At 49.0% G+C, this 16,148-nt stretch overlaps 6 protein-coding genes across 6 annotated transcripts; 5 read left to right on the top strand and 1 right to left on the bottom strand.

The window, feature by feature from the left end:
• Positions 1 to 353: 353 nt before the first annotated feature.
• On the top strand, positions 354 to 2,760 carry PFICI_01703 (uncharacterized protein; the record flags this gene model as incomplete). The annotated part of the gene is made up of 4 exons (XM_007830284.1): positions 354 to 445; positions 507 to 1,425; positions 1,488 to 1,739; positions 1,789 to 2,760. 4 exons carry the CDS (start codon positions 354 to 356, stop codon positions 2,758 to 2,760), a joined length of 2,235 nt encoding a protein of 744 aa, XP_007828475.1.
• A 424-nt stretch (positions 2,761 to 3,184) lies between these two features.
• PFICI_01702 (uncharacterized protein) lies at positions 3,185 to 3,816 on the top strand (the record flags this gene model as incomplete). The annotated part of the gene is made up of 2 exons (XM_007830283.1): positions 3,185 to 3,441; positions 3,513 to 3,816. The coding sequence occupies 2 exons, from the start codon at positions 3,185 to 3,187 to the stop codon at positions 3,814 to 3,816; spliced, it is 561 nt and encodes a 186-aa protein (XP_007828474.1).
• A 639-nt stretch (positions 3,817 to 4,455) lies between these two features.
• On the top strand, positions 4,456 to 6,610 carry PFICI_01701 (uncharacterized protein; the record flags this gene model as incomplete). The annotated part of the gene is made up of 2 exons (XM_007830282.1): positions 4,456 to 5,223; positions 5,285 to 6,610. The coding sequence occupies 2 exons, from the start codon at positions 4,456 to 4,458 to the stop codon at positions 6,608 to 6,610; spliced, it is 2,094 nt and encodes a 697-aa protein (XP_007828473.1).
• Positions 6,611 to 7,519: 909 nt separating this feature from the next.
• PFICI_01700 (uncharacterized protein) lies at positions 7,520 to 8,926 on the top strand (the record flags this gene model as incomplete). Its single annotated transcript, XM_007830281.1, has 2 exons — positions 7,520 to 8,393; positions 8,463 to 8,926. The coding sequence occupies 2 exons, from the start codon at positions 7,520 to 7,522 to the stop codon at positions 8,924 to 8,926; spliced, it is 1,338 nt and encodes a 445-aa protein (XP_007828472.1).
• A 179-nt stretch (positions 8,927 to 9,105) lies between these two features.
• On the bottom strand, positions 9,106 to 10,122 carry PFICI_01699 (uncharacterized protein; the record flags this gene model as incomplete). Its single annotated transcript, XM_007830280.1, has 1 exon — positions 9,106 to 10,122. One exon carries the CDS (start codon positions 10,120 to 10,122, stop codon positions 9,106 to 9,108), a length of 1,017 nt encoding a protein of 338 aa, XP_007828471.1.
• A 3,914-nt stretch (positions 10,123 to 14,036) lies between these two features.
• Positions 14,037 to 16,046, top strand: PFICI_01698 (uncharacterized protein; the record flags this gene model as incomplete). Its single annotated transcript, XM_007830279.1, has 1 exon — positions 14,037 to 16,046. The coding sequence occupies one exon, from the start codon at positions 14,037 to 14,039 to the stop codon at positions 16,044 to 16,046; it is 2,010 nt and encodes a 669-aa protein (XP_007828470.1).
• Positions 16,047 to 16,148: the final 102 nt, after the last annotated feature.

Below are 16,148 nucleotides of genomic sequence, written 5' to 3'. Positions count from 1 at the left end.
AATCCAGACCAAGGGTATAGCGTACCTACATTGTAGTATCCAAGGCCTAGCGGGGAGACCTAAGGAAGCTTAGGTCGGTACCTGTAGCACGGGGCATTTGCCCGCACTGTGTCTCCCCACAAGAGTCATTGAAAGCGTGGAGAAGAATCCTGGGGGGCTACTCCAGATTCCCACCCTCCACGATTACTACCGCGAACCTCCCGGAACCAAATGGGCGATGCCAGGATTTAAGTCTAAATTTGAATCACCTCCTCCTGACAATAATAATCCTGCACACTTTTCCCGCCCCCGGCTTCGTTTTTTGTCCCGAAGACGGGCGATTGTCATGTTCTTCTTCTCATGTGCAGCAAAATATGAGTCCACACGCTCAGGGATCCAAGCGAGTAATTGCGCCCGACCATAACCATGAGCGGGCCAAACGCGGCAAGTATGCGCTGGTAGCATGGTGAGTGCCCAAACCATTTTGCCCCAAAAAGTACATCCCGTTACTTAGAATTATTATACAGCGACCGGTGCAGGGATCGAAAGACCAAATGCTATCGGAGTCCATCATCAAACGACTGCCAAAGCTGCCTTGGCGCAGAGACCGACTGCACATACTCTCAAGCTGGCGGGGGCGGAGACCGTCAGAGCAGTACAACACGCACAAGTGCGAGCCGTGCACAGCAGCAATCCAGAGCGGAAAAGAGGCACGGGAATACCAATGCGGATGATGAACTTATTAGGCTGAAAGAACAAGTCAAACGTCTTACAGACTGCGTTAAGGACCTTCAGAATAAGATGCAGACTGTCGCTACCGCCGACACTAGCAGCCCTAGAAATGACCGAACATACACATCAAAGAAACAGGACAGCAGTGAACCGCACCAGCCACTCTTCGTTGGCCATACGCGGTCTCAGTACAGCCTTGATGTCGCCAAGACGTCTTTGGTCGAAAAGGGTCTATCGAGCAATGATGCGCTGCAATCGAGTGTTATCCCGTCAGCCATGCCATCGCCTCGTGCTCAATCGGCGGAGCCAAGCAACGACGGCGCCAGTGCGGGCGACCGTGGGTCAACCGATGACCCTCTATTAGATTTTTCCAGGGCTGAAATTGCTCGTCTGATAGGCGTTTTCCAAGAAGAAGTCGAAACCATCTATCCCTTCGTTGAGAGTGGAAAACTCGCAGACAGTCTTGGAGAGACTCTTTCGGGACTGCAGAGCGGCAACCATGATAGTAGAGATGGCATAGGAGACGGAACCAATCATGGCACATTCGGTGACATCAGGGTACTCAAGACAATCCTTGCCGTGGCCATCGTGATAGAGGCGCATGGACGAAACGATGTGAGCCGACGGCTTATTGAGTCAAGCGGACAGACTGTCGCCCGCATCACTGAGTCACCAAGCGTGGACATGCGAGACCTTCAGTCACTGGCTATTCTGGTAAGCCATTTAGTACTCTGAGCCAGATATTCAATGAGCCCTGCTAAGCTTTGGTAATGCAGAGTATATACTACTTTCACAGCGACGAGGAGCTCCTAGCCTGGCGAACAATTGGCATCGCAGCCCGCATGGCCCTTGAAATGGGACTTCACCTCAAACGAAGCATCAACGAAAACTACAAAGACCCAAATCAAAGGGAGATGGCACTAAAGGCATTTTGGTGCGTCTATGCACTGGACCGGCGATGGAGTTTTGGTACAGGTCTTCCCTTCTCACTCAATGAAAAGGACATCGATCCTGAATTACCCGAACCAGTCAGTTACGCGATCCATCTATTTGGTGGGGTCAGCTAACCATCCGAAGAGTGAATCTTTCCAATATTTACGTTGCTTGATTGGTTATAGCCGACTTGCTTCCAAGGTATGGGAATCGCTGCCAACATTCGGACCTTCTGCCACGGCTGTCTCGTCAGAAAAGGTCGAGTACCTCGACTTCCTGGCACACAAATGGTCGAGCAGTATCCCACCAGATCTCCAATTGTTGCACCCTCGATTGAGTTTACCGCAAAGATCATTGCCGCGCACGATTCGTCGACTCCAGACGCTCTTGTACCTGCGAGGCAACCACATGCGGACACTCATCCATCGTCATCATGTCCTCTCATCCAGTCTTATTCACGCTGATATCACAAATGCTAGGCTAGTGGTGGATATTGCCAAAGACTCGATACAGATTCTAGTTGATCTTGCCAACACTAGCGACATCTATATCAGACAACAGTCGGCTTTCAACTATTTCCTATTGAGCGCTCTAGCCATCATATTCCTGGCCGTTTGCAACGCCCCGGAGATATTCTCCGCACCTTGTCGCGAGAGCTTTTCAGCATCCATCTCCCTGATCAGAGGTTTTTCGCGATCAAGTCTCGCGAGTAAGCGGCTGTGGAGGAGCATTCGAGGCCTAGTTCCGGCAGTCAAGGCTCTGGGACTAGAGCTTCAAAACACACACAGCACCGATCCATTGAGCAAAGACGCGACCCGCGAAACAGACAGATCTGGAGATGATTGTAACATGGCTCAAGATCTGGGCTGGAATGTTGATCCTACCGCTGTCGACTTTATGCTTAGTGATATGTTGCCTGGCAATGCGGCCTCATCACGAGGGTCAATCCCAGATGTGTATCAAATGAGCGACGATTTGATGGGCCTTTTTGATGCTTTTGGGCAAAACAAACTCGGCCCGATCGGGGAGGTTCTTGATTCGAATGATGCATCACAATTGGGAATGACTCCCGGGTTCCCGGCCGAGGTTTCTCGAAGATTTCAGGATTTGATATAGGGATCGTTCAGCTTGCATTAACAGAAATGTGGAAGGGAATTGTGTGTTCCTTTTATCGTTGGTCTACGAGACGCTTTGGCCTCAGCGTTGCTGGTTTTACTCGAGATGCCGAGTGCAACACTGAGTTATTCGACAAGTTGGACCTACATAACGAAACAGGTCATTGAAATTTCAAGAATAGCACCATCATGCCTCTACCCGGTGTTGAATCAGGACCCGCGACCGTTAAATCTCTAGCTTAAAAACAGAGACCTCACAAGTAAAAATCGATCGCATGCTACGGTTTCTGTACTCGTTGTACCTAAATAGCACTATCCACTAAACTCTGAACACTAAACCCCAGACCTTGGCAATGTTTTTCAATCGCCAGATCTTGGCTTGGACGTGTGCATTCCTTTGTTTGAATCTCACGAGTCCCTTCACAATGGCATCTGGTTTTGGCCCAGATGGACAGGCTGCTTATAAAACAAAGAAGCACGTTCTCCCGTTCCAGGACCACACCGGCAATCCGGCGGTCTGGCGTGGGCGGGCAACAAATCCTCTTCCGCGCCTTTATTGCTACGCCATCTACTTCACTCACACTAGCATCACCTCGGATCTTGTGAATGCTGAGCAAGTATATGCGACAGTGACCGACGACCCGATATACGGCTGTAGCGGCGTTGAATATCGTCTGGATCTGTACTGCGTCCCGGGAGGTACCGAAGATGATTCATTGAGCACTACCGGGCTGAAAAGAAACACTGCGGCAGCTTCAACGACCAGATTGAGCTCGTGTCCACAAACGGGGGCCCCACCGGCAGACTTCCCGGACCTGTATCGTCATATGTCCAGGATCCAGTCCAGCATGGCTACCACAGTCTCATTTACATGTTTGATAAAGCCGCCTGGCCGGGCGACGATCAGCTCATAGTACGCGTCGAATTCGATCCACTAAGCAAGGCAGGATACGAGGCAGACAGCAAGGATCCGGAGGATCCTCAGGGAGCCAGATGTTCTCCCAAGGAAACATGTCACAGTAGAGGCATTCAATCCAAAGAGTCCGGGATACGATAGTAGTAGAAGCGGATTGATGTCTTATCATTTGTGGGACGCGGCACCTAGGGAGTTAATGGGCGAAGATGCATACAGTGAGGCGACTGCCAAAGGATGGACAACTTGGTAAGGGGGTATAATGTAACGGAAAACAAAGAAGAAAGATGAAAAAAAAAAATCCTCACACGTTTTTAATGATTGTTTTTGTCAGTTGTAAAGTGCAACCAAGTACGTTACCTACAGAACAAATGCTGCCTATTTCGCAACTGCTGGCCAGACAGGTAAGCGTGCTAGCTTTCAAGCTCCTAAAACCCGGCAGCTTACAGGAGGGTTCCAGCTACTTCGAAGGTACCACTGTGTACTAGACACAGACCTAACTCTGTAAAGGACACCAATACGTCAAGCCACTTGGTCGATGAGTATAACAATTGCTAGTCAATTGCAAGCGTTGCTTATGCAAGTGTAATAAATCGATGAGAATCAATTTGTGAGATCTAGATCGGCTGCCTAATGGCAGTTTCTACGCACCATGTACCGTGTTCAAACCAATCAAGACTCCTCTTGCCCTTCCTCTCTTGACCCACGCACTCCCCCCGTATCTACGCCGCGAGGCTGTGGGTTGAGACATAATCTTGAACCACTTCATCAATCATCGCAGTAATGGCGGAATTGTACGAACCACTTCCACCCCGGACTATACGACTACTTCGTGTGCTACCAGGCGATACCGAGGCACCGATGGAATGCGAGCTACTCTTGCTTCCTATGCCAGAAAGCAGTGGACAAATGCAACTATACGAAGCACTGTCCTATGTCTGGGGTAGCGAGGACAAGCCTCGCTCTATTCTCGTCTCTGGGCACCTTGTTCATATTGGAACGAACTTGTACCAGGCTCTACTTCGTCTGAGACATCGCGTGCTTGATAGAGTCCTCTGGATTGATGCGATATGCATCAATCAGGCGGACACGGGGGAGAAGTCACAGCAGATTCCATTAATGTCGCAAATTTACCATCAAGCAGGTCGCGTGATTGTGTGGCTCGGGGTAGAGGCTGATGATAGCACTCGTGCATTAGACGTCATCATCAATGCAAATGGAAATCGATCGAATAGTACGCGATCCCGCCATCCACCCTCGCCATCGGCGCAGGGCAATTCATCTTCGGATGAACCAAGAATGGAGAATCGCCTCGAGGGTCGCCTCTTTGATGAGCATGATTCATCACCGAGCGTTTCGATCTACTCAAGCTCTGATGATGAAGTGTTTCATGCCGACACTGACTCACAGCAATCAGTAGAATCTGGGTTACCAGATCTGCCACAGCATCCTGCTGCTTCTGAAGACGATCTGAATCATTGGCACATGGACAATGCAACCCAAGCTGCCATATTTGCTGTTCTCACAAGACCATGGTTTCGTCGCATATGGGTACGAGTGATCCAAACCATTTCTGACTCAATCTTCCGTAACTAAACCTTTTGCGCGACAGGTCCTTCAAGAGGTAAGCTCGTCCCGTTACACCTTAATGGTGTGTGGTTCGGCTGAGGTCAACGGGTATGCCTTCTGTTTAGGAGTGCTTGCACTGAGCGACCTGCTCAAGAAGCGCCTCGACATATTCGGCTGGATTATGCCTGTAGTGAACCTCATGACTACGTCCACACTGGAACCGAATCGCGCCAACTTGATGCCACTCGGAGAATTGGTAGACATGTACCATACTCGCTATTCCACCATGCCCCACGATATGCTTTATGCATTGCAGGGTTTGTGCTCTGAAAGTTTCGAGGACATTGGGGTTTTGGTCGACTACTCCAAGGGTTGGGATCAGGTTTTTTACTCCTTCCTGCGAGTCTTATTCCCAGAAGCATCAAGATTCCATGTCCCAGCTGATGGACGTTGTGCGGGCATTCGACATGCCGCAAAGATCATCGGCAAGGTTATCGCCGTGGAAAACTTCGCTCAACGAGGCGGCTTTCAGGAAACCATAATTCAAAGACGCACAAATATGAGCAACGTGTATGATAATCAAACCTGGCACGTTCCAAACTCAGCTAACTCCATTCAAACTGGAGATTTCATCTGTCTGTTTGAAGGGAATATGCGTCCTGCTGTGGTGCGCGCTCAGAGAGACTACTTTGAATTACTAATCGTTGCGCCGTCTTGGGAGAAGCAGGGTATGTCAAGAACAGACTGGCAGAATGTCGCAGACTTTGAGACGAAATTTGACTTGCTTCCTTTCGTATGGGACTGGCAACGCCATGGCAAAGTTGACCGCGGGGATTACCATCAAAACCTGCTTCGCACAGTACTGGATCTCAATCACTTGATAGACCCGAGAGATATCTCTCTAGCGCGGCTAAAAAGACTTTGGGACATCGCAATGGCTATTTCTCCATTATCATCGCCACGCAGAGATATCCAAGACACGGAAGATTCGAGGCTGGAGGCCATGAAGATCCACAGCAAATCATATGGCTTCTCACCCAACGATATGCACAAACTCAATGGATTCCCTTTGCTTTCTTTGGCCGCCTCTCACGGATCCTATCAGCTTGCTCAGGATCTTTTACGCAATGGCGCAGATGTGAACCTCGCTGACCGTAACGGCAAAACAGCGCTCTGCTACGCGGAAGAACGCGGAGATGTTGATCTCGCTGAATATTTCTTGGCAAATGGCGCACAACGCAGTAGTACCATGTACAGCCAATCGTCCTACGACTTAAATAGGGTAGTATTCAATAACCTGTCGTCGATTCTAGAATCTTGGTACTCCTCAAAGGAGGAATTCCACCGATCAATGCGAGGGACGAGCTAGGACTAACACCATTGATGCGGGCAGTGACTTCCCGAAAATTGCATTTGACGAATTGTTGATCTAGGAGGGTGCAGATGTGAAGCGCCAGGACAAAAACATGCAAACGTGTCTAATCAAAGCAGTAGGATATCAGCGTGATGAGTCCTGGGTAGAGGTGTTGAGATTCTATTGGAAAATGGGGTCAAGTCCGAGGATACGGACTGGTTCTATAGGGAAGCAAGTAAGCATGGCAAGACGCCGTCGAAAATGTGGCCCCGGTGCTGGCCCCAAACTAAGACACGCTGATGGGCCAGCTTCCATTTGCTTACGGACATTCATTCGTGGTCAAGAAGATATATATTGCAGGCAGAGCTACGTAATCATACCATCGATTTCGGCTTGCAAAACAGATTCAGCAAGCGTGATGACACAATTTTGTTGTCGCAACACATTCTACACTGTACACCAATTACCCACGATGGCCTAGGGTGTGCCATTTCATTGTATACGTACGTCGACAAGCATTAGGCATACTTCACATTCCATCCTCCTGTCGCAGTCTGAACCGAGGAGGAAATTGGTGGAACGGCTTAAAAAATGCACATAGCTCGCAAAAGCAGGCAACAATACTGCTATGCTCGACACTGTGGTATCTATCTATTAGCGCCGAGATTGGCTCGGATCCGAGTTCGTAAGGGCTCAAGGTAAAGTGGCGGCCACGCAAGCTGAACGCATCCACTTCATCAAGTGACCATGACACTACTTATTCACAAAAGTCCGATGTGTTGGATATGAGATCGTCACTCTGGTGGAAGCTCCCTACTTTCCAGTGTGCCCCGACGTCTGGAGTGCTAGTCTAGTCTCCATGTGCGAATCAATCCATCCTTTCTCACACTCACCATTAAACAGAATCAGGTCGCTGCTAGAACAATGCATTTTCTTACATCGCTCGTTCTTGTAGCATTAAACTGCAATATTATCAATGCGCACATTGATCCATATACTGGACCGCGCGATGGGAACCGAAAAGCTTTGAACCACAAACATGTGTTTAACGCCCTCAACTCGGCCCTGCGCAAGAGGGAGTCCACGACCAACCAGAATGGCATGTCTTTCTTCCTGGCAACAGTCCCCGAAGGGACCCCTCTCTTCCATGGGAACCCTAAATCAGACCGGATCAATGGCACAGAGTTCTTGGCTTTTGATCCTGAATTCTCACTGATTTTTGCTCGGAAGCATGGAGGCAATGGCCATGGTGACCGCCATGATGGTCGTTTGCTTGACCACGATGAACAACAGCCTCTAGTTGATGGAGAGGCCCAAATCGCTCAAGCTCCTGATCTGGCTGGCTGGCTACATACATACCTGGCCGCCAAGGACCTCAACTTGTTGTACATTGACGGCGCATCAGCCAGAAAGACGAGATCTGGAACAATGGATTCGTTTGATCGAATTCTTATGAATGACACGCTTTCAGGAGGTGTCGAGGATGAATACAAGCGTGCGCAGACAATATGCGATCTCGCCAAAGGGCCCTGGGAAGATCGAATTGATGGGGTTATTCGCCTTGGTGGGGATTTTGAGATCATTCTATGCGACTTTGAACGAAATCTGGACTTGGAATCCGTCGTTCGAGTTCGGGAAAATACTCCAATCCAGGATCACGGACCTGGGTCTGGTGGGATTGGTATTCGCTTCGTCCAAGCTAATTTCAACAACTTTGTGTCGATTTTCACGTATGGACTGGATTTGTACTCGCGGGCCAAAGAGAACGACTCGGGATTGTTCCATGATGAGATTACAGGTGAGCTCCCACTGGAAATTCTGATCTTCCAACTCATGTAATAACCCAATCTAGTTGAATTGGGTGCAGCCCATCTACCACGATTGAACCATCTTTCTACCCAAGATCTAGAGCCGATACGACAAGATGTCAATCATCTCATCCTGCACCAGAAGCCAAGTGGGGGCAAGTTTGATTGGCAAGGAATAACCGACATGACAGTAGCTAGGTACAGCAATGTTTTGAGGGAGCTTGCATTTCCTACTGAAGAGGAGACACACGCATCACTACAGGGGCGCATCGAACGTCTCTTGTCTCCTTTCATCGACTACAGTACGCGCAACCACATGCTGGAAGTAGAGCGTTGTGCCTCGATCTTCCTTCCCAGAACAGCACCTACTAAAGCCCTAGCGTATCAGGCAGTCCATGGTGTCACAGAGTACATATGCAAGGCCCTTTATGATGCCTTGGCAGATGGTGAGAAGGAGCTGATGACGGAGCGGATGAGACATCTTGTTTGGTATCTTGACTGGGCGATCTGGGTCGATGCTTGAATAATGTCCAATGATAACCATTCATGTATACATCAGTGAATTCACAACCCGGCTTGGGGAGTGTCTTCACTGTAAGCGTTGGTTGATGATAAAAATACACGGTCGAGCTGAAGAAGAGCTCCTTGTCTTACAGTCCACCAATCATCTTAGATACCCATTAACAATTGCGACGACTTCGTTCAACTTTGTTTGAGATGATCATAATATTCCCTTTGCTGGTCCATGATTTTGACAAGCACGTTATCCTCCACGGAACGAGGCAGCAACCCTATGATTTGAGTGATGAGTAGCTGGAGAGCATGACCCCAATAGCCCACAACCACTCCATTATCGTGGCCAGCTCTGGCCAGAGCCGCCTTTGCCATGGTTTGCGCACTTGGAAGAAGTAGATTGGCTGCTTCCTTGTGGCCCCCGGCTTCGGTTACCTTGCCGATTCTGATGCCCAAGATCTCGACATCCTTCTGCGCGTCTTTTTCCATCTGCATTTCCAGGCGCAACGAACGCGTTGCCGTCATGATGAACGACTTGCTCGCACCGTACGTGGTCAGAAGAGGAAGGCCCTTATCTGCCACGGAGCTGATGTTCATGACCAGGGATGGAGAGTTTCTCATTAGATCTGGCAGAAGCGCTCGAGTCAAGAGCAGAGGAAACAGGCCGTTCAGACTAAAGTCGCCCACGATGCGGTCTTCGGATGATTCTCTCAGTGGCTGGCAAGTCGGATCGGTCGGGCTTCCACAGTGACCCCCGCCTGCGTTATTGATGAGAACCGTCAAGTTGATGGAACTCAGCGACTCCTGAATTGCTTTGAAATCCACCATTTCGAACTTGCCCGAGCTGATCGACTGATCCGCAGTGCGGGTCATGGTGGCTGCGTTTGCAATAACCGATTTAAATGACTGCATTGGGAAAGCTGCCTGAAGCTGGGACAGGACCCGCGACAGCTTGTCGTGGTTACGGCCATGGATAACCACATTGAATCCGTGCGAAGCCAGCTCATGCGCAAAGGCCAGGCCTATACCACTGGTTGCACCCGTGACCATAGCCCATGGCCTGTCACCATTCCTCGATTTGTGGATGAAACGACCCAGTCCAGATGGTCGGAGGTAGAGGGCCAATAGGTTGAATATCTTCACGAGGCACCCAAGTATTGTCAGGATGCCAACCACGCGGGTGACCGCGGAGAAGGTGGGGAACATTGAGTGTAGCATCCACGCGATTGAACAAAAGAGAACGAGATTGCAGCTAATCCAAGTCTTGTCCGAGGCTAAAGTGTTATATTTGTATCTTTTCAAAAAGTGGCTTACCAATGTTTAATTAGTGGAGTATTGATGAAACGCAGGGAAATGATGCGGCGAGGGACTGTGTATTGGTTAGGAATCAGGAATGAGGGTTGTTGCTCATGCATTGTTGAGGGGGCGCACAAAACTGACGGATGTACGATATTTAGTGGCCCCCAAGGCCCCTGAACGCCCCGGGGTATCGAGTGGCTTAGCGTGGAGAGTCGCCATCCTTTAGCCTGGCGAGCCAATGATGCGTTACAAGATCGTCAATAGTACTAACATACCTGCAGGTTGTCGGTTCGCGGCGACTTCCAAACTCCAAGAAGGATGGTCGGTCCATTTATGCACCCGGTTTCCAGTTCATCACTGGGCGTTGAACCATAATCAACCTCATGATGAACTCCATCAACAGAAGCCTTCAGATTGTCCTCAAACTCCGAGGATATTAGCTAGTATCCATGTTTTATTGCTTCTTGAAAGCTGCATCGTCCATTTATTTATTTCTTTCTCCAATGGCAATGCCCAACTTGTGAGTTTGAGTCGTCGGGCGACCGGTAGAGCATCAAACATCATAATCAATGATACAGCGACGAGAATATGTGTGCTGGCTAGACGAAGAAACAGGGAAGAAAATTCACGAATTGGCGCCAGTTATGATGATTTCCTTGCCCCTTCTGGTATCCAGGACGTGGTGATAGTTGGAATGACTGCATCATCTCGCCCCCAATTCAACTGCCGTGCCTATGTACAGCCACACCCTTTACATCACGAGCTACGTCTAATGGCAAGGCCGATTCTACTACACATCGCGGAGCCTGATTTCCCTACTATTTGAGCCATGGCCACCAGCAGATGGACTGTAATTTTGTTGTTTCCATCCTGAAGTGGTGGTAAAAAGTGTGCTGTCGCAACATATTGCAACATGGAAAGACTGGGTCTGGCAAAGGAGCCGATTGTTACGATAACGACGTTCAAGGCAAGTGGAGAGATCAGAAACACGGACATCGCATGTTTATACTAAGTCTTTCAGGGCCTGTTGTGGGGTGGATTCGCGCTTTGTTGTATCGCTTTTAGCGGGCGAGTCTATATCCGACTTGTTTGTCATTGTCGACTCCTGGCCGATGACTGGTTCATGGCAGCTTCATTACTTTGTCTTCTCGTTTCAGCCATATGGTCACAAATCTACTTGGATTCTGTATACATCCTAACCAGGGTGGAGTTGGGACAACTCGACGCAGGTCCATATTTCAATCGGACGGTACAGAAAAGCATACGCGGATTCGGCGTCTTCTTCTTTGTCAGCTTTGTCGGTTTATGGCTTATCAAAGTTGGCTTTCTCATATTCTTCTACCACCTTGGAAGGCATATTCACAAATACGTTGTTTTTTGGTGGATAGCCATGACGTTTACGGTCACTTCTCTCGCTGCTACACTGGGCCTAGGATATTATTGTCTCTTTGGTTCTACCGACTACATGTCGAGTGTCCAGGACTCGCGTGTCGGTGATATATCCAAGGCGGGACTTATACTATCTCTATCTGTCGATGTCATATCTGACATACTTAGTAAGGCCTGAACACATTCACAACTTGTCTTCAACATGGAACTTACTGGAGGCCCGAATAGTCATCATTTTCCCGCTGACGATACTTTGGGGAACACGAATTACTCCAAGACGGAAATATATTCTTTCGGTCGTATTTTGTCTAGTCTTATTCACCATAGCCATTACCATCGTAAGGTCTAGTGCATATGGTGGAGGAGATGCTCAAATCGCGAGTATGACGTGGGCCTGGTTTTCGGTCAGCGTGGAATGGATTGTCTGTGAGTATATGGTCAAGACAACGCGACTACTCACACCCATGTTCCGGAAAGAGATGATGGAATAGAGTTACTAATTTATTCAAAGCATTTATAATGGCATGTCTGGCTTCGTTCCGCGCCCTCTTTGCCCAAAAAGAACGCACAGAACTTTACGCCAGGCAAGAAGCTATGGCGGCACTTGGTACCTCACAGCCTGTCGGACTTCGGGCAAAAGCAAAATTCCTATATGACAGCATACTGGATACCTGCAAGACTTTGGAAACGGGCGAAGACAATGGTCGCTCTTTTCTACGTATGCCAACTTCGAGGGGATCGAGCATCGAGCTACGAGAGAGCGATAATCGGACAAGGACTACCAGGTCCGTGGACAACGGAGAATTTCTGCTGGTTTCGAATCCAAGTCCCGCTCATTTGCCTATCGTACTGAGAGGCGATAGTTTGATGGAAGCGATTCTGCGGGAATATGAACAGTATCAAAGAAGCACTGCGGACCACATGCTATAGATAATTTGGGGAAAGAAGTCAACTTGAATGTCAAGATCAACACTGGTGCCCTAGGGAGAAGCAAAGACTGTACAACTACTCTGCCCAGGTAAGCGCGGCGAGACGCTCTATGGTCGCCAATACGTGGACCTCATTATAGCGCCGCCACCTTGTCTCTTTAGCAGTCCATTGGGGCCAACTTTTCTCTTCCCCAGCACCGCATCCCCAACAAGCCCGCATCCATAATTGATACAAAGTCCCTTTGAGGCCTCTGTCGTAGTTTCGAGCGAATTGGCTGCCCGGCTCGGCACGTCCACAAGTAACCTACTGGCAAGTCCTAGCCGACGACGGTTCACAACCGTGCCCATAGTAAACACGTACCAATATTTCTTCTGCTCTGCCTTGGCGAATGCTCTATTTATGGGAGAATCCGTAGCACTGCCATATCCAAATAATTAGCGCTATTTTCTACTGCCTGCAAAATAAGGACAGTTTAAAAATTTGGGTGTCATGCTCGTGATGCTAAACTTTGCAACCTGAAAACCCTATATTCCACGGGGCCGAGAACAGACCGAAGGATAGTAATGTCCATGGGTTTCCAACGCTTCTGCCCGGACTTAAAAACCCCCCCTCCCCACAGGAGCCAAAGTTGGCAGTTTCAACAAACACAGCACCAGTAAGAGCAGCTTGCTTTAGAAAAGCCAACAGAAGCTGGGTAAGTTTGGCCGTATGTTCCGATGGGCGAGAATTTTGCGAGAGCCACATATCAGCCGGATAATCGAGAAATGCAGGAACCAAACTTGAATGATTGGTGGCACGTTATTTAGAAGGCAAGGATGGTGCCATACTGGCAGATGGTCCAGAGAAGAACGTACCAGTAAAATGCAGGACCACCTCTGCCTCATTGAGCAGTCTGTCCATCAATTGATATTTGCTCTGCCATATTGTTATTAGAAGGATATTCATTTACGAGTTCATGACCTTTCGGATAGAAAACGAGTGTGTAAGATCCCTGTGGGGAAAAAGTGTTGACCTTTGGGAATGATAACACGGATGAACACATGCACACGCTTCAGGGGAGAGAAAGCTTTTGCAACGTCCCCTACGTTACATCTAGGCATCTACCAGATATATCAGTGGGTGGAGACATCCCCAGCCGCGTATCACAGCTGCAATTTGTATCTACTCTACATCTTCCCAGCATCCGTAGTAAGTACCTAGGTAGTTTGGCCAGTCGGGTAGTTTTCTATCCTAGAGCACTTGCTTTTCTTTCGCCGATGCATTGCTTTCTTTTCCATGATTGTGTAGGAACATCAAGGTCTTACGGTCTGTCGATGATGTGAAGGCGCCGAAAGTTCAGTCATTTACAAGCACGTGTGACACTTCCTTTTATTTATAAAAAGAGCTGTAGTCCGGAGAGCGCGCTCGGATGGGAAACATTCTTGCCCTTGCATTCTTTCCTACGACAGCAGCAAAACTTCCCGCAAACATTCGACATCATATTACCTACTCTGACTACATCCATGGAGAAAGTCGGGCCAGACCCCCATGGCCTGCCTCTACTTACACGACCGAGGGACTTGCCAACAACTCAAACACGAGTCCCACAATCTGACACGGTAGCGTGGGATTCATTGCCACACGAGCTCAAATACAAGATCTGGGAACTGCTTCTATCCCCGAAGCATATGGCCACTCCCAGTAGACAAGGCGGTGCACCTTCGAATCATTTGCAGACCAACTACGCGACGGTGGCACGCGAGTGGCAGGCCTTCTTTGAGAAGTACAACTTTTCCAGTCTCGTATTGCATCAATATGATCTTCCAGATTTCAGAAGTATACTGAACCGAGATCGAACGGATCGAAGACTATCTCTTCGTAGACTCTGGCTTCACGTTGAACTTTCGTCACACCCAGGCCAAAGATACGAGGGTTATAGTCTCCCTGAACCTGCCCAAACCAACAGCAGCATCTACACTTTTGCGCTGTGGGACCTCTTCACAACATTCAAGCAGTGGGAAAACGACATCAAAGGGTCAGGAAAAGAGCTGACACTCGCCTTGGTGTTGAGTGTCTACTCGTTGGAATATTGTTTTCGGCGCCCCCCATTCCGACGCGTCCGTATGTGCAAAGATCTGTTGATGCACGACCAAATGGAACCCTTTCCCTTTTCTTTCAATGTCCAAGGGCAGCTTGTGTCTGATTGCGGCATTGACTGGAGACACATTGAAACACCTCTAGATTCCAACCTGGTAAACAACCTCTATCAGCACTATCTTTGTGGCGTTGGAAACGCTTCGGAATGGTCCTTGGACACAGATTATTTCTCCATTCCAGGTGAGATATCAAGGCGCAGGCAGACTGCGATGCCCCTATCTCCCAGTACTTGGATCCCGGAAACTACTTCTCCATGCCCCGGAGGCGGGATCTCAAGCAGGCAAACGGGAGACGAGACGATGCGCGATCTGCATCCATCCATCGGTGATGGATTGCTCCATTTCCCGAGTTTGGAGCCGAATTCTTCCACCCAGTCCATCTACTTTGGACCCTCTCGGATCCATGCTGAGCCCTTGCCTCTGAAATTCGATTTGGCCCATGTCGGCGCAGACTCCCTTCCAAGCTTAGACTTTGTTCATAGTCTGTGGACTCCTCGGCAGTTTGGTAAGACCATACCCAAATTATCCTACGTTTTCAACGCATTACCCATGTTGAAAACCATTCAGTTTGAGTCATGGCACCTTGGCAGGGTTGGAGGCCTGAGTCAGATCCTCACACAGCTTCCGCCACATGTCGAGAAAGTGGTCATGTACGAGGATTTTGATTGTCTAGAGTCCAACAGGAAGGATCTGGATATTTACCCAAGATTGGGCGAAAACCTACGCATCGCAAGTTTGAATCTTGTCGAGTTAGAGGCATCATTTATAGTTGATGCCTTTTGGTTCTTCCAGCCATTCACTACGGAGATCGACCGACTGAAGCCAGCATCCGAATGGAAGAGACTTGAGACTCTTACGCTGACATCGATAAAGCTAACTCGGGCTCCCGAGACTCTTACGCCGACATCGATAAGGCTAACTCGGGCTCCCGAGACAACACAGTTGCAGTTTTCCTCCAAACCGAGGGTCGAAACAAACAGCACTCTGCTTGTGGCTGCCGCCTATGCAGCGCTTCATATGCCCAAGTTGCGTATCATGCAGTTGTGGTCTGACGGTACCGGCCATGTCGGCATTGATGAATATGAGCACAAGCCTTGCATATTCCGCTATACGGCCAATTGTCACAGACATGCACCGCTCATAGAGTGGGTGGATAACGAAAAGCCTGCTACGGAGTTGCCGTGGATTGTAGCAAAGTCGTGGCAGATGGTTGCAGACAAATATCGCCATGGCGAAATAAGGACATTGAGCTCTACCATGGCCCCATACAACCATCCAACACGTCCCTCTGTTCGGAAACATCTGATTACCTCTCAAGACTTGAAAGACAGTCAATCGTGTGTGTTGTGCAACAATTGCGGAAGGCTGGTAGGATAAGATTCAGAAGAACCGGGCTACAAAAGGAAGGAAAAGGGGAAAAAAAATATATCGAAAGAGAGAAGTGAAAATAGAAGAGGAGGATCAAAGGAGAGAAATGCT

Source organism: Pestalotiopsis fici (assembly GCF_000516985.1).
Source record: "Pestalotiopsis fici W106-1 unplaced genomic scaffold PFICI_Scf_1, whole genome shotgun sequence".
Lineage (NCBI taxonomy): Eukaryota > Fungi > Ascomycota > Sordariomycetes > Amphisphaeriales > Sporocadaceae > Pestalotiopsis > Pestalotiopsis fici.
Note: the sequence above shows the minus strand (reverse complement) of the source record. Positions and strands in the feature narration are given on the sequence as shown.